Source organism: Mustelus asterias, unplaced genomic scaffold (assembly GCF_964213995.1).
Source record: "Mustelus asterias unplaced genomic scaffold, sMusAst1.hap1.1 HAP1_SCAFFOLD_259, whole genome shotgun sequence".
NCBI classification, from domain to species: domain Eukaryota; kingdom Metazoa; phylum Chordata; class Chondrichthyes; order Carcharhiniformes; family Triakidae; genus Mustelus; species Mustelus asterias.
In genome coordinates this window covers 168,560-190,443 of record NW_027590225.1, presented here as the reverse complement: position 1 = coordinate 190,443, position 21,884 = coordinate 168,560, and the positions used below count along the sequence as shown (strand labels likewise).

General features: G+C 46.9%; 1 protein-coding gene across 5 annotated transcripts in view; it reads right to left on the bottom strand.

Annotated features, from left to right (window-relative positions):
• LOC144485980 (nuclear GTPase SLIP-GC-like) overlaps nucleotides 1–21,884 on the bottom strand; it is a 228,496-nt gene that overhangs the window by 159,650 nt on the left and 46,962 nt on the right. For all 5 annotated transcript variants that reach the window (XM_078204074.1, XM_078204076.1, XM_078204077.1 and 2 more), the window contains 2 exons: nucleotides 11,371–11,478; nucleotides 9,686–9,794 (listed from right to left, as the gene is read on the bottom strand). In XM_078204074.1, the coding sequence (XP_078060200.1) occupies nucleotides 9,686–9,794; nucleotides 11,371–11,478 (217 nt within the window). The remainder of the gene's footprint in view (nucleotides 1–9,685; nucleotides 9,795–11,370; nucleotides 11,479–21,884) is intronic.

Below are 21,884 nucleotides of genomic sequence, written 5' to 3'. Positions count from 1 at the left end.
TACTTTGCATCAGTATTCACCAAAGAGAAGTACTTGGTGGATGATGAGTCTGGGAAAGGATGTGTAGATAGTTTGAGTCATGTTCAGATCAAAGAGGAGGAGGTATTGGGGTTCTTGAGAAACATTAAGGTAGACAAGTCCCCAGGGCCTGATGTGATATACCCCATGATGCTGAGAGAGGCAAGGGAGGAAATTGCTGGGGCCTTGAAAGAAATCTTTGTCTCCTCACTGGCTACAGGGGAGGTCATGATGTGGAGATGCCAGCGTTGGAGAGGGGAAAACACAGTAAGAAGTTTAACAACACCAGGTTAAAGTCCAACAGGTTTATTTGATAGCAAAAGCCACACAAGCTTTCGGAGCCCCAAGCCCCTTCTTCAGGTGAGTGGGAATACTGTTCACAAACAGGGCATATAAAGACACAAACTCAATTTATATGAATAATGGTTGGAATGCGAATACTTACAACTAATCAAGTCTTTAAGATACAAACAATGTGAGTGGAGAGAGCATCAAGACAGGCTAAAAAGATGTGTATTGTCTCCAGACAGGACAGCCAGTGAAACTCTGCAGGTCCAGGCAGGCTGTGGGGATTACAAATAGTGTGACATGAACCCAATATCCCAGCTGAGGCCGTCCTCATGTGTGTGGAACTTGGCTATCAGTTTCTGCTCAGCGACTCTGCGCCGTCGTGTGTCGTGAAGACCGCCTTGGAGAACGCTTACCCGAAGATCAGAGGCTGAATGCCCGTGACCGCTGAAGTGCTCCCCCACAGGAAGAGAACAGTCTTGCCTGGTGATTGCCGAGCGGTGTTCATTCACCCGTTGTCGCAGCGTCTGCATGGTTTCCCCAACGTACCATGCCTCGGGACATCCTTTCCTGCAGTGTATCAGGTAGCCAACGTTGGCCGAGTTGCAAGAGTATGTATCGTGTACCTGGTGGATGGTGTTCTCACGTGAGATGATGGCATCTATGTCGATGATCCGGCACATCTTGCAGAGGTTGCTGTGGCAGGGTTGTGTGGTGTCGTGGTCACTGTTCTCCTGAAGGCTGGGTAGTTTGCTGCGGACAATGGTCTGAGGTTGTGCGGTTGTTTGAAGGCAAGAAGTGGGGGTGTGGGGATGGCCTTGGCGAGATGTTCGTCTTCATCAATGACATGTTGAAGGCTCCGGAGGAGATGCCGTAGCTTCTCCACTCCAGGGAAGTACTGGACGACGAAGGGTACTCTGTCCACCGTGTCCCGTGTTTGTCTTCTGAGGAGGTCAGTGCGGTTTTTCGCTGTGGCGCATCGGAACTGTTGATCAATGAGTCGAGCGCTATATCCTGTTCTTATGAGGGCATCTTTCAGCGTCTGGAGGCGACTGTTGCGATCCTCCTCACGCGAGCAGATCCTGTGTATATGGAGGGCTTGTCCGTAGGGGATGGCTTCTTTAACGTGTTTAGGGTGGAAGCTGGAGAAGTGGAGCATCGTGAGGTTATCCGTGGGCTTGCGGTACAGTGAGGTGCTGAGGTGACCGTCCTTAATGGAGATGCGTGTGTCCGAGAATGCAACCGATTCCGGAGAGTAGTCCATGGTGAGTCTGATGGTGGGATGGAACTTGTTGATGTCATCATATAGTTGTTTCAGGGGAGGTCCAGAGGATTGGAGAATAGCCAATGTTGTTCCTTTGTTTAAGAAGGGTAGCAAGAATAATCCACTAATTACAGGCCAGTGAGCCTTACATCAGTGGTGGGGAAATTATTGGAGAGGATTCTTCAAGACAGGATTTATTCCCACTTGGAAATAAGTGGACGTATTATTGAGAGGCAACATGGTTTTGTGAAGGGGAGGTCGTGTCTCACGAACTTGATTGAGTTTTTCGAGGAAGTGACAAAGATGATTGATTAGGGTAGGGCAGTGGATGTTGTCTACATGGACTTCAGTAAGGCCTTTGACAAGGTCCCTCATGGCAAACCGGTGCAGAAAATGAAATCACATGGGATCAGAGATGAGCTGGCAAGGTGGATACAAAACTGGCTCGGTCAAAGAACATTTGGCATTTGCTACCAAATAAACCTGTTGGACTTAAACCTGGTGTTGTTAAAAGTCTTACTGTGTTTACCCCAGTCCAACGCCGGCATCTCCACATCGGTCAAAGAAGACAGAGGGTAGCAGTGGAAGGGTGCGTTTCTGAATGGTGGGCTGTGACAAGTGGTGTTCCTCAGGGATCAGTGCTGGGACCTTTGCTGTTTGTAATATATATAAATGATTTGGAGGAAAATGTAACTGGTTTGATTAGTAAGTTTGTGGGCGACACAAAGGTTGGTGGATTTGCAGATAGCGATGAGGACCATCAGAGGATACAGGAGGATATATCTCGGTTGGAGGCTTGGGCGGAGAGATTGCAGACTGAGTTTAATCTGGACAAATGTGAGGTAATGCATTTTGGAAGATCTAATACAGATAGGAAATATAAAGTAAATGGCAGAACCCTTAAGAGTATTGATAGGCAAAGGGATCTGGGCGTACAGATACACAGGTCACTGAAAGTGGCAATGCAGGTGGAGAAGGTAGTTAAGAAGGCATACGGCATGCTTGCCTTCATCGGCCAGGGCATTGGGTTTAAAAATTGGCAAGTCATGTTGCAGCTTTATAGAACCTTAGTTCGGCAGCACTTGGAATATCGTGTTCAATTCTGGTCGCCACATTACATAGAGAACATAGAGAACATAGAACATAGAAAAAATACAGCACAAACAGGCCCTTCAGCCCACAAGTTGCACCGGTCATGTCCCTACCTACCAAGGCTTATATATAGGCTTACCTATAACCCTCAATCCTATTAAGTCCCATGTACTCATCCAGAAGTCTCTTAAAAGACCCTATCGAGTTTGCTTCCATCACCACTGACGGCAGCCGATTCCACTCACCCACCACCCTCTGAGTGAAAAACATACCCCTGACATCTCCTCTGTACCTACTCCCCAGCACCTTAAACCTGTGTCCTCTCGTAGCAGCCATTTCAGCCCTGGGAAAAAGCCTCCGAGAATCCACCCGATCTATACCTCTCAACATCTTGTACACCTCTATCAGGTCACCTCTCATCCTTCGTCTCTCCGAGGAGAAAAGACCGAGCTCCTTCAACCTATCCTCATAAGGCATGCCAACCAATCCAGGCAACATCCTTGTAAATCTTCTCTGCACCCTTTCAATCATTTCCACATCCCTCCTGTAATGAGGCAACCAGAACTGAGCACAGTACTCCAAGTGGGGTCTGACGAGGGTCTTATAAAGTTGCATCATTATCTCCTGACTCCTAAACTCAATCCCTCGATTGATGAAGGCCAGCACACCATACACCTTCTTAACCACCTCCTCTACCTGCGAGGCTGATTTAAGAGTCCTATGGACCCGGACCCCAAGGTCCTTCTGATCCTCTACACTGCGAAGAGTCTTACCCTTGATATTATACTCCTTCATCCCATTTGACCTGCCAAAATGGACCACTACACATTTACCCGGGTTGAAGTCCATCTGCCACTTCTCCGCCCAGTCTTGCATCCTATCTATGTCACGCTGCAGCTTCTGTCATCCCTCCAACCTATCCACAACACCACCAACCTTTGTGTCGTCGGCAAACTTACCACCCATTCCTCCACTTCTTCATCCAGGTCATTTATGAAAATGACAAACAGCGAGGGTCCCAGAACAGATCCCTGGGGCACTGCACGGTGACCGACCTCCATTCAGAAAAAGACCCATCTACAATCACTCTCTGCCTTCTGCAGGCAAGCCAGTTCTGAACCCACAAGGCAACAGCCCCTTGGATCCCATGCCCTCTCACTTTCTCGAGAAGTCTTGCATGGGGGACCTTATCGAGCGCCTTGCTGAAGTCCATGTAAACTACACCTACCGCTTTTCCTTCGTCAATGTGTTTAGTCACATTTTCGAAGAGCTCCACCAGGCTCGTAAGGCACGATTTACCTTTGACAAAGCCGTGCTGACTACTTTTGAGCATACTAAACTTCTCTAAATGTTCATAAATCCTGTCCCTCAGGATCTTCTCCATCAACTTACCAACCACTGAGGTTAGACTCACCGGTCGGTAATTTCCTGGGCTATCCCTATTCCCTTTCTTGAATATAGGAACCACATCCGCAATCCTCCAATCCTCCGGAACCTCTCCCGTCTCCATCGACGACGCAAAGATCATCACCAGAGGCTCTGCAATCTCTTCCCTCGCCTCCCACAGTAACCTGGGGTACATCCCATCTGGTCCTGGCGACTTATCTATCTTGATGCTATTCAAAATTTCCAACTCATCCTCTTTCTTAATGATCACATACTCAATCTTTTCTGTCCGTCTCAATCCTGTAGTACAAACACCCAGGTCTTTTTCTACCGTGAATACCGAGATAAAATATTCATTAAGCATTTCTGCTATTTCTTCCGGTTCTGTACAGACTTTCTCACCTTCACCTTTTATAGGCCCTATTCCTTCACATCTCATACTTTTACTCTTCACATATTTATAGAACGCCTTAGGGTTCTCCTTAATCTTACCTGCCAAGGCCTTCTCATGACCCCTTCTGGCTCTCCTAATTTCTTTCTGTATAAAATTATGTGTATAAAATTATGAAAGGCATAGATAGGGTGAACGGTGGGAAGCTTTTCCCCAGGTCGGTGGTGACGTTCACGAGGGGTCATAGGTTCAAGGTGAAGGGGGGGAGGTTTAACACAGATATCAGATGGACATATTTTACACAGAGGGTGGTGGGGGCCTGGAATGCGCTGCCAGGCAAGGTGGTGGAGGCGGACACACTGGGAACATTTAAGACTTATCTAGACAGCCATATGAACGGAGTGGGAATGGAGGGATACAAAAGAATGGTCTAGTTTGGACCAGGGAGCGGCGCGGGCTTGGAGGGCCGAAGGGCCTGTTCCTGTGCTGTATTGTTCTTTGTTCTTTGTTGTTCTTTCTTAAGTCCCTTCCTACAAGCCGTATACTAATCTAGATCCCTATCATCGCCTCGCTCTCTGAACCTTTTGTACGCTTTCCTTTTCTTTCTCACTAGGTTCAGTGCAGCTTTCGTGCACCACGGTTCCCGTATCCTACCAACACTTCCCTGTCTCATTGGAACGTTGTCATGCAGAACTCCAGACAAACATTCCTTGAAAATCTGCAACCTTACTTCAGTACTTTTCCTCGAGAATGCCTCGTTCCAATTTACGCCTCTAATCTCCTGCCTGATGGCTTCATATTTCCCCTTACTCCAGATAAACACTTTCCTAGCTTGCCTGATCCTATCTCTTTCCAATGCTAGCGTAAAGGAGATAGAGTTATGATCACTATCCCCAAGATGCTCCCCCACTGAGAGATCCGACACATGTCCAGGCTCATTAGCCAGTACCAGATCGAGTACAGCCTCTCCTCTTGTAGGCTTATCCACATGCTGTGTCAGGAAACCCTCCTGAACACACCTAACAAACTCCTCCCCATCCAAACCCCTTACCAAAGGGATATTCCAATCGATGTTTGGGAAATTAAAGTCTCCCATCACGACAACCCTGTTATTCCTACATCTCTCCAGGATCTGTTTCCCTATCTGCTCCTCAACATCCCTGTTCCTATTGGGCAGCCTGTAGAAAACACCCAGCAAAGTTATCAACCCCTTCCCGCTCCGAACTTCCACCCACAGAGACTCCGTAGACAATCCCTCCACGGCTTCCACCTTCTCTACAGCTGTGACACTATCCCTGATCAGCAGTACCACTACCCCCCCTCTTTTGCCTCCCTCTCTGTCCTTTCTGAAACCCGGCACCTGAAGTATCCAGTCCTGTCCCTGTCCCAAGTCTCCGTAATGGCCACCACATCACATTTCCAAGCATCGATCCACACTCTAAGCTCATCCACTTTATTCACTATACTCCTGGCGTTAAAATAGACACATCTCAAACCTTTGGTCTGAGCTTTCCCCTTCTCCATCACCCATCTATTCTCCCTCCTACACTGTCTACAATCCTTCTCTATTTGCGGGCTAACCTCCTCGCTCTCAGTCGCCTCATCATGATTCCCTCCCCCCAACCTTTCTAGTTTAAAGTCTCCCCAGTAGCCTTAGCCAACCTTCCTGCCAGGATATTGGTCCCCCTGGGATTCAAGTGCCACCTGTCTTTTTTGTACAGGTCACACCTTCCCCTAAAGAGGTCCCAATGATCCAGGAACCTGAATCCCTGCCCCCCGCTCCAGTCCCTCAGCCACGCATTCATCCTCCACCTCACTCCATTCCTGCTCTCACTTTCCCGTGGCACAGGCAGCAATCCTGAGATTCCTACCTGTGCGTTCCTCCTTCCCAACTGTCTACCTAACTCCCCATATTCTCTTTTCATGACCCCTTCCGTCTTCCTACCTATGTCAGCGGTACCAATGTGTACCACGACCTCTGGCTCCTCTCCCTCCCACCTCAGGATATCTGGGACGCGATCAGAGACATCCCGGATCCCGGCACCAGGGAGGCAGACCACCATCCGAGACTCCCGTCTGCCTCCGCAAAAACACCTGTCCCACCCCCTTACTGTTGAGTCCCCGATTAATACTGCCTTCCTCCTCCTTTCCTTAGCCCTCTGAGTTACAGGGCCGGACTCTGCTCCAGAGACACGGCCACTGCTGCTTCCCCCAGGTGGGCTGTCCCCCCCCAGCAGTACTCAGACAGGAGTACTTATTGTGAAGGGGCACATCCACCGGGGTGCTCTCTATCACCCGAGCTTTCCCCTTCCTGGACGTTACCCACTTGTCTGCCTCTCGTAGCCCTGGTGTGACCACCTGCTGATAGCTCCTGTCTATCACCTCCTCATTTTCCCTAACAAGACGAACATCCTTGAGCTGCAGTTCCAGTTCTCTAACATGGTCCCTTAGGAACCGCAGCTCGACACACCCATCACAGATATGGACGTCCGGGAGGCCAGGAGCCTCCAGGACCTCCCACATCCTACATTGGGAGCAACAGACTGGCCTCGCACTCATAGTTTCCCTTCTTATTTCAAGGAACACAGAGAAACGTACTTAAGAATTAAACGTACCCCGCCTTGCCCTTTCCGCCTAAGCCCTTAGAGCCAAAGCCCTTCAGCTCTCACTCTGCTCCCTTCTCACTCCCGCTGCCCGCTAACAATGCAGGGCAGCGGGAGTGAGAAGGATGTGGAGGCTTTGGAGAGGGCACAGAAAAGATTTACCAGGATGTTGCCTGGCATGGAGGGCATTAGCTATGAGGAGAGGTTGGAGAAACATGGTTTGTTCTCACTGGAACGACGGAGGTTGAGGGGCGACCTGATAGAAGTTTACAAGATTATGAGAGGCATGGACAGAGTGGATAGTCAGGAGCCTTTTCCCATGGTGGAACAATCAATTACTGGGGGATTTAAGGTGCGAGGGGCAAGGTTTAAAGGAGATGTACGAGGCAGATTTTTTACACAGAGTAGTGGGTGCCTGGAACTCGTTGCCGGGGGAGGTAGTGGAAGCGGATACGGTAGTGACTTTTAAGGGGCGTCTTGACAAATACATGAATGAGATGGGAATAGAGGGATACGGTCCCCGGAAGGGTAGGGGGGTTTTAGTTAAGTTGGGCAGCATGGTCAGTGCAGGCTTGGAGGGCTGAAGAGCCTATTCCTGTGCTGTAATTTTCTTTGTTCTTTGAGAAGGAGCAATTGAAAGATATTAATGTTACTTTAACAATTGTGCTGGAGAAATTAATGGGACTGAAAGCCGATAAATCCCAGGGTCTGATAATCTACATCCCGGGATACTAAAGAAGATGGCCATGGAAATGGTGAATACGTTGGTTACCATCTTCCAAAATTCTGTACAGTCCTGGCAGAATGGAATGTGGCAAATGTAATCCTGCTATTTTAAGAAGGAGGGAGAAAATAGGGATTTATAGACCAATTAGCCTATGTCAGTAGCAGGGAAAATGTGAGTCTATTGTAAAGAATGTGATAACAGGACACTTCGAAAATATCAACTGGATTTATGAAAGGGAAATAATTTTTGACAAACCTACTGGAGTTTTGGAAGATGTAATTAGTAGAATGGATAAAGATGGACCAGTGGACATGGTGCATTTGGATTTTCAGAAAGCTTTTGATAAAATCCCACATTAGTTGAGTGTGCAAAATTAAAATACATGGAACTGGGAGGTGAGGATTGAGAACTATTTGGCAGAATTTGAAGTTATCCACTGGATAAAAGCAAATTACTGCGGATGCTGGAATCTGAAACAAAAAGAGAAAATGCTGGAAAATCTCAGCAAGTCTGGCAGCATCTGTAAAGAGAGAAAAGAGCTGACGTTTTGAGTCCAGACGACCCTTTGTCAAAGCAAAAAGGCATAGAAAGTGGGAGTGGGAAGTGTCCCACTTACAATAGTTCCGGAAGAAGAAGAATCCCCATCCTCTGACATTGACATGGGAACATGTTACTTTACATATTCCCAGATTTACCGAATTAAATAAGGAGGCAGAAAATCCAGAGATTGTGATCAGTCCAACTAACACTCTGGAGTGAAAGCTGAAAACATCAGGAGGGTTTCCCTGTGTCTGTGTGGGTTTCCTCCAGGTGCTCAGGTTTCCTCCCACATCCCAAAAATGTGCAGGCTAGGTGGATTAGCATGGTTGTGCAGGTTATGGGAATAGGGTAGGGCAGTGGGCCTGGATAAGATGCTCTTTCACAGAGTTGGCGGAGTCTTAATGGGCCAAATTGGTGTGGCCACATTTGCCGTACTGCGTACAATGCTGATCACTCTGCTGTAGGAAGTATGTCATTAGACTGGAAAGGGTGCAAAATAGATTTACAAGGAGGCGACCGGGACTGGATGGTTTGAATTATAATGATAGGCTGGGACTTTTCCCTGGAGCATAGGAGGATGACGGGTGACCTTATAGAGGTTTATAAAAATCATAAGGCGCCCAGATAAGGTGAATAGCTAAGGTCCTTTCCCCGAGGTAGGGGAGTCCAAAACTAGATGGCATAGGTTTAAGGTGAGAGGAGAAAGATTTGAAAGGGACCTGAGGACGTGTATGGAATGAACTGCCAGAGGCAGGTCCAATTACAACATTTAAAAGACATTTGGACAGGTACATGGAGGGGAAAGGTTTAGAGGGATATGGGCCAAATGCAGGCAAATGGGACTAGTTCAGTTTGAGAAACCTGGTTGGCATGGAAGAGTTGGGCCAACCACAGTTTCTATGCTGTATATCTCTGACTCTAAATGGCCACCGTCTGCACTTTGGGATTAGGGTTCTATGGAACCAGAGATGCACAGGTAAGTGGAGAGGGGGTGGGGGAGGCAGGACATGTACAGGCAGGACTCTGGAGCCAGGGGGCAATCCCAGGGGCCCCTTGAGCTCAACTGTGTGGGGTGTGGTCCTCCTCATTGGTTGTGGGGGAAGGGTCACCTGTGTCTGTGTGGATGGAGTTCCTTTTTTTTCTATCAGAGATCGGGACATCTTTCCAATCTCAGGATTTCCGGCTGTCAGCCTTTCCTAGACCTGCCAGTAGGACAGTGTGGGCAATGCCTTGGGTTGTTCCTGCACAGTGCTGGATGGTACAAGCTGCACACAGGTTTTCTCGCCCCAGTCAACAATCTGTAGCGAATCAAAAATTCCATTCTTCCCAGTAATTTATGTTCTGTATGCTGCCATGTTGTTTTGTGATATACATACTTGAGGGTGGAGAGCAGATTCTCTTCATCAGAGCCAGTAGAGCTGACATTCTCCAGTTTTGCTAGCACTGCTTCAACAACTTTCTTTGTTTCCTCTTCCCATTTCATGCCTGAGAAAATAAAAATGTAACAGCCTAAATAAATGCAGCTGACATAAGAAGCAGCCTTCTGGTAGAAGGTGAAAAAATGACATAAAGTGTTTGATAGGATGGACTCTCGGGGTGGCACAGTGGTGAGCACTGCTACCTCAGAGCACCAGGGACCCAGGTTTGATTCTGGCCTTGGGTGATTGTGTGGAGTTTGCATGTTTTCTCCTTGTCTGTGTGGAGATGGGCCTGGGTGAGATGCTCTTTCAGAGAGTTAGTGCAGATACAATGGGCTGAATGGCCCCCTTCTGCACTGTAGGGATTCTAAGGATTAAGAGACTATTTCATATGACTGGCTAGGGATTCGGATTAAGGATTTAGGACTGAGATGAGGAGAATTTTTTTTCCTTCACAATCTTTGGAATTTTCTCAGATGGCTGTGGATCTTCAATCATTGAGAATTTTCAAGACTGAGTTTAATTGAATATTGGGACTCAGGTATTCCATGTGCTTTAACCTTCTCAATCAGTCTCCCATGTAGGATCTTGTCAAAGGCTTTGCTAAAATCCATATAAACTACATCAACTGCACTCCCTCATCCATACACTTGATCACTTTTTTGAAAAATTCTTTCAAATTTGACTTCCCTCTCACAAAGCCATGATGATTATCCCTAGTCAACCTATGACTTTCCAAGTGGACATTAATTCTCTCCTTCATAACTTTATCCAATAGTTTCCCTACCAATGATATGAGGCTCACAGGCCTGTAATTCCCTGGTTCATCTCTACCACCCTTCTTGAAAAGTGGAACCACATTAACCACTCAGCAATCCTCTGGCATTTTCCCTGAGTAAGAAGTCTCACAACACCAGGTTAAAGTCCAACAGGTTTATTTGGTAGCAAAAGCCACTAGCTTTCGGAGCGCTGCCCCTTCGTCAGGTGAGTGGGAGATCTGTTCACAAACAGGGCATATAACAGGGCATTTTCCCTGAGGTCAGAGACCCAGCAAATTCCTACCTCTCCTCCCAGCCTAGGATTCAATTCATCCAGGCTTGGGGATTTGTCCATTTTTAGGCCGTCAAAGCCCCCAATTCCAAACTGCTCAAGGTCCTCCCAATCCTTTTTCCTGAATGAAGCCATGTATTTTCAAATACAGCTCTTTCCCTAGTTATAGAATATTTTAGGATTCTCCCTAATCCAGTTCGCAAGTCCTTTTTCATGCCCCATTTTTGCTGTTCTATTTGCTTTCTTAAATTCCATCTGGCACTTGCTATATTCCTCGAGGACCGCAGCTGAATTGTTCCCTTTGGACTTGCTATAAAAGTCTTTTTCTTCTTTCTTATCCAGTCCTGAATTGTCCTCGACATCCAGAGTTCCATCAACCTGTTGCTCCTATCTTCCCCCTATAGGGAACATGTTGGACCTGTACTCTCCCTATTTCCCTTTTGAATGCCCCCCATTCTTGCATCCAGTTCTTAAATCCAATATTATTAGTTTTAATAATAACTAGAACTCCCCACTTCATAACAATAAAAAGATAACTATCCCAGTCGTCTCCCTCTCTCTCTCTGTTAAAATACCCAAACCTTTACACTTACAGTTTTGCATCAATTTAACATCATCTTCTGTGATATGAGGGCCGTTGATGTATCGTCCTCTGTGTCTCTTTATCCCATATGATTCAGGCGTCATCTTTCTCTTGGCACCTTCAAAGATTAATATTTTAAAATTTACAATTTCATCAATCTGTCATGATAAAATCATCATCTATTAATGACAGAATGATACAGCATAGGAGGAGGCCTTTCAATCCTTTGTGCCAATGCTGCCTCTGTTCGGAGTTATCCCACTCCACAGCCATGCAAATAATCTGTTCCGTAAATTTAATTTGTCCTCGTCTTGTTTCTGCTTCTTTTTGCCAATCAACTTGAAGCGATGACCTTTACTTACCAACCATTCTGCCACAGGTAACATTTTCTCCTGATTCACCCGACTAAAACCCGTCAGGATTTTGAAAACCTTGATCAAATCTTCACATTCTTTTGACCAAAATGCATTATTTCACATTTTTCTGTATTCAATTTTATATATATGTCCTCATGAAGACTGTTCAGAACCTTCTCAATGATTATCCCATTTCCAAGCGTCATTTGGAAATTTTGGAAATTATGCTCTCTATAATAATAGACAGAATTTATTTGCTTTACTCTCCTCGATCAGGATGTTTGTACGTAAGCGGGGTGTTTTCTTCACCTCCGTAACTGTCCCAATCAAATACTTCCAGCATAAACTTTGAGTTTTAAAATAAAGGTATTTATTCTCACTCACTTACCCCCCAAAATAATGCAATGTCACACACTCACACAGTTTCTTAGATGAAGTTGATGCTTTAAAAGTGAGAGGGCAATTTTGGAAAGCAAAAGATTCTCAGCAGGCTGAGAGATTTCTTGTAGTTGAATTTCTAGGAGGTTGGTTCAGGTTAGGGGAGTCCTTTGCCTTGGATTTCCTGTCTGAGGTCCTGCTGTTTGATTGCTTTTGGTGGAATTCTCTGTCTGCAAGCAGCATCTTGCTCATTTTAAAAGTAGACAACAAAATGCACAAGGGAAACCACTCCCTCCATGTATGCAGGCAATGGAGCTCCCCAGAGTGGCGATGCCCAGGGCAGTACCAGGGTACTGCCCCGGCAACCCTTTCCCCCGGGGGCTATACTTACCTGTGTGCCGCCGGCAAGTTGCCTCTGCCTCGTTTCCATTTTGGAAAAACTGATGTAAACCTTGTCGGCATGATATTCGCTACATTGACGACCTGCTCTGCCTGGCAGCCTGCCCACAATGCATTCCTGCAGAACCAAAGGGACCTTTGTTGTTCGTAGTATATATAAATGATTTGGAGGAAAATGTAGCTGGTCTGATTAGTAAGTTCACAGACCTCACAAAAATTGGTGGAGTTGCGGATAGTGAAGAGGATTGTCGGAGGATACAGCAAGATATAGACCAATTGGAGACTTGGGCAGAGAAATGGCAGATGGAGTTTAATCCAGACAAGTGTGAGATAATGCATTTTGGAAGGTCCGATGTATGTAGGAATTATACTGTAAATGGTAGAACCCTTAGGAATATTGACAGGCAGAGAGGTCTGGGTGTACATGTCCACCGATCACTGATAGTGGCAACGCAGGTTGATAAGGTAGTCAAGAAATAATACGGCATGCTTGCTTTCATCAATCGGGGCATTGAGTATAAAAATTGGCAGGTCATGCTGCAGCTGTATAGAACTTTAGTTAGAACGTTAGTTTAGTACAATTCTGGTCGCCACACTACCAGAAGGATGTGGATGCTTTGGGGAGGGTGCAGAAGAGGTTTACCAGGATGTAGCCTGGTCTGGAGAGTATTAGCTATGGGGAGAGGTTGGATAAACTCGGTTTGTTCTCACTGGAGTGACAGAGGTTGAGGAGTGACCTGATAAGAGGTTTACAAGATTATGAGTAGCATGCACAGTGGATAGTCAGATGTTCTTTCCGCGGGTAGAAAAGTCAAGTACTAGGGGACATAGGTTTAAAGTGCATGGGGAGGAGATGTGCGAGGCAAGTTTTTTTATAGACGATGGTGAATGTCTGGAACGCGCTGTCTGGGGAGGTGGTGGAGCAGGTACGATAGCGGCATTTAAGGGGCAACTAGATTAATACATGAATAGGATGGGAATGGAAGGATATGGACTCTGTGAGGGCATACGGTTTTAGTTTAGGCAGGCCTCATGATTGGTGCAGGCTTGGAGGGACGAAGGGTCTGTCCCTGTGCTGTACTTATCTTTGTTCTTTGGGGAAACTCTCCTGCAGCTGCAAGGTCAGCTGAATCAGCCTCCAACTTCACATTCTGCAGCCCAAAATGCTTTTTTAACGCAATCAAACCCCCAGTACTGGCTGAGAATCCTTTGGAAGTCAAAGGAGAGGCCCTTTGCACCACCTTCATCATCACTGATGACACCAGCATTACCTGCTTTACTATTCTTTATGTACTGGTACAAGTCAAGTGCCTTATTTTAAATGATTAGACCATTAACCAAAGTCCTTTGTTTACGGTGTTCTATCCACACATTTAATGAATTCTCCATTTCCTCTAAATGTGGATCTTTCCTACTCTGAACATTTAACCCGGCAGTATGACAATGAGAAACATTAATACCGGCAGTTATTTTAAATTCAGACTGCCTAATGTACCTGACTGTGGATTCGTTGATGGTGTATTTTCTGGCCAATATGCTAGTACTGGCACCATTTTTCAGTCTATCCAAGATTGTGACATTTTGTTCAAGTATCATCACATCCCTGGGTCGTTTGCTACTTTGCTAGGACTCACTCATTTTTAGTAAAATGCTGTACTGTAAAATACTGCTCAGGAGTTACAGTGCCCTGTAAACCACAGCAAACCCTGTGCAAAGTAGCTCACACTTTCTACATGGAATAGAAAACACTGAAAACTCACTTTAGTTATTTTGGGACCAGTATATCTTAAGTTTTAAATCTTAAATCACAAAGATTTGGGACCGTGAAGCATGATGTAAAATAGTTCATGACAGAGGCGAGCAGTGGGAGTTGGGAATCACTGAAGCAGCCAACACATCAGGAGCAAACAAGGTCAAACTGAAAGGGTGTATTCCTGACTGTCATTGTATATGACTCAGTCTCAGGCCCTTCTTCTCATATTCAACACATTCCCGGGTGATATGAAATGCTTAAAATTATGAAAAATTGTATAGATAAAAGCAGAGTTTCCAGATGATGATGGGAGAGAGTGACCTTGTGGTAATGTCACTGGGCTGCGAATCCAGAGGTCCAGCCTCCCATCCATTTACTCTGTCTACACTTCCCTGTGGTGATATAAACAGGGCCTAGTTTTAAGGCTGATAAAATTGGATATCCTAAATTAAAGAATTGGGCATATTGAAATCAAACACAGTCAAACCTCAGGCAGGCCAATTGTACAATACACAAACGTGTCTGCGCCTGACCCATCAACCACCCATCAAAGGTCGTTACTGATACTTAGCAGGAGATCACTGCACCCCATTGAAATGCACCGGCCTATTGTTAGAAGCCCAGATCGGGCCAGACTTTCTGTCACCGAAAGTTCCTGGGAGATGGGACACCTGGGGGCGGACCCTAGTGTCCTGTCAGGCAGACATCAAGAAACCCACTGGGTATTGGAACCCCCTCCTGGAACCTCATTGGCCGGAAGCCAGAGAAGTTTCTGGAAAGGCAAGCAGGCTGGGGGATAAAGGGACACACTTCGAGTCACACAGGAGTGAAGACTCGACGAGGGAGGCGGCCTTGCCCATTCAGAAGACTGACCGAAGAAGGAAGGAAGGAAGAAGCTGCCATCGAGACTCACCTTTGTCACGATGGACCAGAGGGACTCAGAGAATCGAGCCTGCAGTTCAACCAAACCATCTTTACGGGTAGTATACTTGAATCTGCTGGGGTATCCTCTTGTTTTATGTGGGTAATTTAAGGGTTAATAGTGTTATTATTAATAAACTTATTGAACCTTTACTTGTGTTTGTCCTTTGTCCATCTTGAAAATAAGGACACCGGGGTAAAACCTTAGAGTAAGCAAACTGGTCGAAAGTATCTGAGAATTAACAGGTACAACAGTGGTGACCCAGATAGGACTTCGATAAGAAGTGATACGTTGCTCCGAAGTCGAACCTTCAACCCGGTATTCTCTAACACTCTGTCTGAGCCCGAATTAAAAGGGCAGCTGCCCCACGTGACGGCCAGTCTTAAGTGAGTGAAGGACTAATACAGATTCAACCAGTAAATTGGGCCATAAACCCGGTGTCTGTAACACAAGGTGGAGTCTGTAACCCGGTGTCTGTAACACAAACTGTGTAGTTAGAACTAGAACAGTCTAGGGAATTTGGGTAAAATCTACGGGAGGCAATTTAGTGAAAACCGGACCCCTACCCCGATCCCTTATCTATACTCAAGTGACGAATCCTAAAAGGAAATAATTATGGCCAGTCATGCTGAATGGGAGGACCTCTGAGATTGGGGTTCAAATGTAAAAATCCACCCATGGGTCCGCATTCTGTCACAACTGGCCGTAATAGGAATCCTACTTATGATAGTGTACCTAACTATCCTCACAGTTAAGTGCACCCGATGGAAGACCGAGCGCATACAACAATTGGAAGCTGAGGTAAACACACGAGAGGAAAGGAACCAAATCAATATGATACACGTGAGCCAATTCCAGGCTCAATGTGATAAAGCCTCCCAAAAGGCACAGCGTGCTGTCCGTGAGAGAGAGGCTGCGCTGCAACAGGTAGAGGAAGTTAAACGTAAATGCAGCGACCTGCAGGCTGCAGTAAAAGTTTTGCACCAAGCAGGAAAAATAAATACAGCCCGCACAATAGACCACTCCAAATGCCTGCGCGAGATTCTAGATTTAAAAGCACAACTAGCCATAAAAAGGGGTGTAATGTGTGCATACACGACCGAAACAGGGGATAGTGACCCAGGGGTAGAGTGGGGGGATTTAGAACAGGATGCTGCCATTATGCAACAGCTAGCGTCACTGCCGACTGGGGACCCCCACCTCCCTTCCCGGTCGTGGAACCAACGGCACCACCTAATCCGGCCCCCATCTGGGGAAACTCAGTCTCAGCTCCTAGTCCTTTTACCATCTCAACAGAGGATACCCCAGCAGATCAAGCCCCTGCCTTATAGGTACCCAACCCTGAACTCCCCTTTGCCCTTGAAGTAGCGGCCACTGACAGCACACTAGCTGCCGTGCTCCTCCAAGAACGGCACGGACGACTCGGCCCAATCGCTTACGCTTCCCGCATACTAACTCCCGTTGAATGAAGTTTTTCGGTGAAACCCACTTATTATCAGTTTTCTGGGCAGTGCACCGCTTTAACTACATAGTTGGCTCGAACCCCCTCACTATACTTACAGAACACACCCCCATACAACTACTGCTGAACGGCCGAATTAAAGATGGGACGGTTAGTCAAAACCATATTGCACGGTGGACACTCATGTTACAGGGTCGAGACATTGCAGTCAAACACACCCGGGTCCCCACAATCCTGGCAGACAACCTAACCTACGGTGGGGAGCCCCATGAATGCCAGGTTCCGGCAATAAAAGACCCCAAGGGGCCATTTTTGCCAAAACAAAAGGGGGGAGGAGCCAGGGGAATCAGCCAAACCCAGGCTCAGGACAGTTTAAAAATTTTTGTAGATGGGTCATCCATGGTGGAAGAGGGAAACAGGAGGACAGGATGTGGGATATACGTGGAAGACCAAGAAGGCAAGCCCTTGAGGGAGATAGCCTTAAAACTTCCAGCACACATGAGTGCACAAACTGCAGAACTGGCAGCGATAGTGTACGTAGTCAGCCATCCTGACCTGTTCCCCACACCTGCGGACATACACTCCGATAGTATGTATGTCTGCAACAGTTTAACAGACTTCATGCCCCTATGGGAAGCAAGGGGATTCATATCTGCAGATGGGAAACCTCTACCATCAGCCCCACTGTTAAGATTTATTTTCCAGGCTGCCCAAGACCGGGAGTATGGCATAATTAAAGTAAAGGCCCACCGCCGCACCTCCCCACTCGGAAACATAAGGGCGGATGAATTAGCCAAACAGGGTGCGAGAGAGGGGAAATTTTGGCAACCAATAGTTACAGAGCGAATTGAAGCTGTGACTGTTGCCAGACCAAGGTTGAAGACCTAAAACAAGCCCAGAGCAGTGACCAGGACCTGAAACAAATTCAGGAAGGGGCAAACCCCGCCTCCTTTGAAAAATGGCGAGACGCAATATCGGTCCAGGATGGGCTTGTCCTTAAGGACGGCCTATATGTGGTCCCAACCAGGGACCGTAACCAAATCATTTTCCAAACCCACCATGTCCAGGGCCATCAAGGGGCAGGAACCACAAGTGAGCAAATCAAAGGATTGTGTTGGTGGCCAAACCTAGAACAGGATATGCAGCATTACGTCGATAACTATATCATCTGTGCACAGAACAATCCTGATAAATATGCCCACAAAGTGGAACTGAGGCATACTCGCCCTGTGGAAGGTCCCTGGACAAATCTCCAGATTGATTATATTGGTCCCCTACTGCCCGGAGTGGGGGCTTGCAAATACATCCTGGTCATCGTAGACACTTTTAGTAAATGGGTGGAAGCTTTTCCAACCCGCACTAACACAGCCAAGGTCACGGCTGACATCCCAGTGCAGCAGATATTCACTAGGTGGGGCCTTCCCCGCAGCATCGACTCGGACCAGGGCACTCACTTCACTGCCCAGGTAATGCAACGCGTAATGGAATTGTTCGGGATAAAGCAACAATTCCACATTGCTTACCACCCCCAATCTAGCGGTGTAGTAGAGAGGATGAACCGTACCCTCAAAGATATGATCCGTAAGATCGTTCAGCAGAACAATCACTCCTGGAACAAAGTCCTCCCCTTCATATTAATGATAGTGCGCAATTCCGTATCTAGTTCCACCGGATTCACCCCCATGTCCTCATGACTGGACGACCTATGCGAGGAGTTGATCCTTTACTCGGGCTGGATCTGTCCGGGCCTGAAGTCACGGCCCTCACCCACGAGAATGCCATGAGAGCCATTCTAGAAAACATACAGGCCGCACAACAGGCTGCAGCCGTTAAGAAAGGCAAACGGAAGCAGCAAAGTAAGGCCTATTTTGATGGTAAGGTAAAACCCATCGAATATGAGGTTGGGCAACAGATAATGCTCAGAGTCTTCCAGCCTAGAACGTTCTTGTCCCCCAAATATGCCGGACCCTATCCAGTGGTAGATAAGGCCAGCCACTCGGTATACAAGGTCATGGTGGACCACAAGAAAGCCGGGTGGTATCATGTGAACCAAATGAAGGCATTCGGCTCCCAGCAAAATTTTCACCAATACCATGTCACCCTGGAAGGAGTCTTTGAGTCACAAGGAAGCCCCAACCCTCACCCCACAGCACCGGACCTAAACCACGGTCCACAACCTGTACCCCAGGTTATCAACCCCCACCCAGTATCCCCAGGAACGGCACACACAACATCGGTCCCCGCCCCAATTTACAGGGCTTCAGGAATAAAACCCCGGCCCAGGGGACCCCAACGGAAAGGATGGGGAACCCGCAAACCTTACCCCCTGTGGCGCCCCTGGTACCGGGACTCACAGAACCGTTTGACCCGGCGCTCACTACCAGAGGTGGTAATGCAGTGGGTACCTGGCAGCCAAAGCCCGCCCACATAGGTTCCCTCCACTAAGAAAGAATCAGGACATCACAGTCCAGATTGTAAATAGCTTTATCCATCCACTCCACGCATCACCCAATTGAAAAGGGGTTCTTATCTGCCGACATTATACTGCGTCATAATCCAACAAAGACACAAACTCAATTTACATGAATAATGGTTGGAATGCGAATACTTACAGCGAATCAAGTCTTTAAGATACAAACAATGTGAGTGGGGAGGTGAGGTATCAAATGTGAGGTATCTTAAAGACTTGATTAGCTGTAAGTATTCGCATTCCAACCATTATTCGTGAAATTGAGTTTGTGTCTTTATATGCCCTGTTTATGAACAGAATTCCCACTCACCTGAAGAAGGGGCTTGGGGCTTGTGTGGCTTTTGCTACCAAATAAACATGTTGGACTTTAACCTGGTGTTGTTAAACTTCTTACTGTGTTTACCCCAGTCCAACGCCGGCATCTCCACATCATGTCGGTCAAAGAAGACAGAGGGTAGCAGTGGAAGGGTGCGTTTCTGAATGGAGGACTGTGACAAGTGGCGTTCCTCAGGGATCAGTGCTGGGACCTTTGCTGTTTGTAATATACATACATGATTTGGAGGAAAATGTAACTGGATTGATTGGTAAGTTTGCGGACGACACAAAGGTTGGTGGATTTGCAGATAGCAATGAGGACCATCAAAGGATACAGCAGGATATAGATCAGTTGGAGACTTGGGTGGAGAGATGGCAGATGGAGTTTAATCCGGACAAAGGTGAGGTAATGCATTTTGGAAGGTCTAATACAGATAGGAAATATACAGTAAATGGCAGAACCGTTAAGAATATTGATAGGCAAAGGGATCTGGGTGTACAGGTACACAGGTCACTGAAAGTGGCAATGCAGGTGGAGAAGGTAGTCAAGAAGGCATACGGCATGCTTGCCTTTATCGGCCGGGGTATTGAGTTTAAAAATTGGCAAGTCATGTTGCCCCTTTATAGAACCTTAGTGAGGCCGCACTTGGAATATGGTGTTCAATTCTGGTCACCACACTACCAGAAGGATGTGGAGGCTTTGGAGAGGGTACAGAAAAGATTTACCAGGATGTTGCCTGGTATGGAGGGCATTATCTATGAGGAGAAATTGGAGAAACTTGGTTTGTTCTCACTGGAGCGACGGAGGTTGAGGGGAGGCCTGATAGAAGTCTACAAGATTATGAGAGGCATGGACAGAGTGGATAGTCAGAAGCTTATTCCCAGGGTGGGAATAGGGGGCATAGGTTTAAGGTGTGAGGGGCAAGTTTTAAAAGAGATGTACGAGGCAGATTTTTTACACGGAGAGTGGTGGGTGCCTGGAACTCGTTGCCGGGGGAGATAGTGGAAGCGGATACGGTAGTGACTTTTAAGGGGCGTCTTGACAAGTACATGAATGAGAAGGGAATAGAGGGATATGGTCCGTGGAAGGGTAGGGGGTTTTAGTTAAGTCGGGCAGCATGGTCGGTGCAGGCTTGGAGGGCCGAAGGGCCTGTTCCTGTGCTGTAATTTTCTTTGGTCTCTTTGTTCTTTGTCTGACACTAGGAAGTTCCGAAGAACAACGGGACCTTGGCATGTTTGTCCATAGATCTCTAAAGGCGGAAAGGTTGGTAAATAGGGTGGTGAATAAGGCATATGGCACACTTGCCTTTATCAATTGGGGTATAGAGTACAAAGCAGAGAGGTCATGTTGGAGTTGTATAGAACTTTGGTGAGGTCACAGCTGGTGTACTGTGTGCAGTTCTAGTCGCCACATTATAGGAAGGACGTGAACGCACTAGAGGGGGTGCAGAGGAGGTTTACCAGGATGCTGCCTGGGAGAGAACATTTAAGTTATGAAGAGAGGTTGGATAGGGTTGGGTTGTTTTCATTGGAGCAGAGAAGACTGAGGGGTGACTTGATTGAGGTGTTCAAGATTATGAGGGGCATGGACAGGGTGGATAGGAACAGCTGTTCCCCTTAGTTGAAGAGTTAGTTACAAGGGGACACAAGTTAAAAGCGAGGGGTGGGAGGTTTAGGGGGAATTTGAGGAAAAACCTATTTACTCAGAGGGTGGTGACAGTCTGGAATGCGCTGCCTGGGAGGGTGGTGGAGGCGGGATGCATCACATCCTTTAAAAAGTACCTGGATAAGGTCTTGGCACGCCATAACATTCAAGGCTATGGGCCAAGTGCTGGCAAGTAGGATTAGGTGGGCAGGTCAGAGCATTTCACGTGTCGGTGCAGACTCGATGGGCCGAAGGGCCTCTTCCTCATTGCAGTATTCTGTGATTCTGTGAGCTAGATTTCTGGCGAGAGACTGAAGAACATATTTAAATTTATTTAAATGATTTGCATGTTTAGTGAGCCTGGCACTGGAGGTTAGAGAGAATCTCCATTACAAAGGAGGAAGTGTTAGGTTTTTTAGGTAACATTAAAACTGACAAAGCCCCAGGGCCTGATGGCATCTACCCTAGACTGCTCAGGGAGACAAGAGATGTAATTGCTGGGCCTCTGACGGAAATCTTTGTCTCTTCATTGGACACAAGTGAGGTCCCTGAGGATTGGAGGATAGCGAATGTGGTACCGTTATTTAAGAAGGGTTGCAGGGATAACCCTGGTAATTATAGGCCAGTGAGCTTGACGTCCGTGGTAGGGAAGTTGTTGGAGAGGATTCTTAGAGACAGGATGTATGTGCATTTAGAACGGAACAATCTCATTAGTGACAGACAGCATGGTTTTGTAAGAGGGAAGTCGTGCCTTACAAATTTGGTGGAGTTTTTTGAGGAAGTGACAAAAACGGTTGACGAAGGAAGGGCCGTGGATGTCGTCT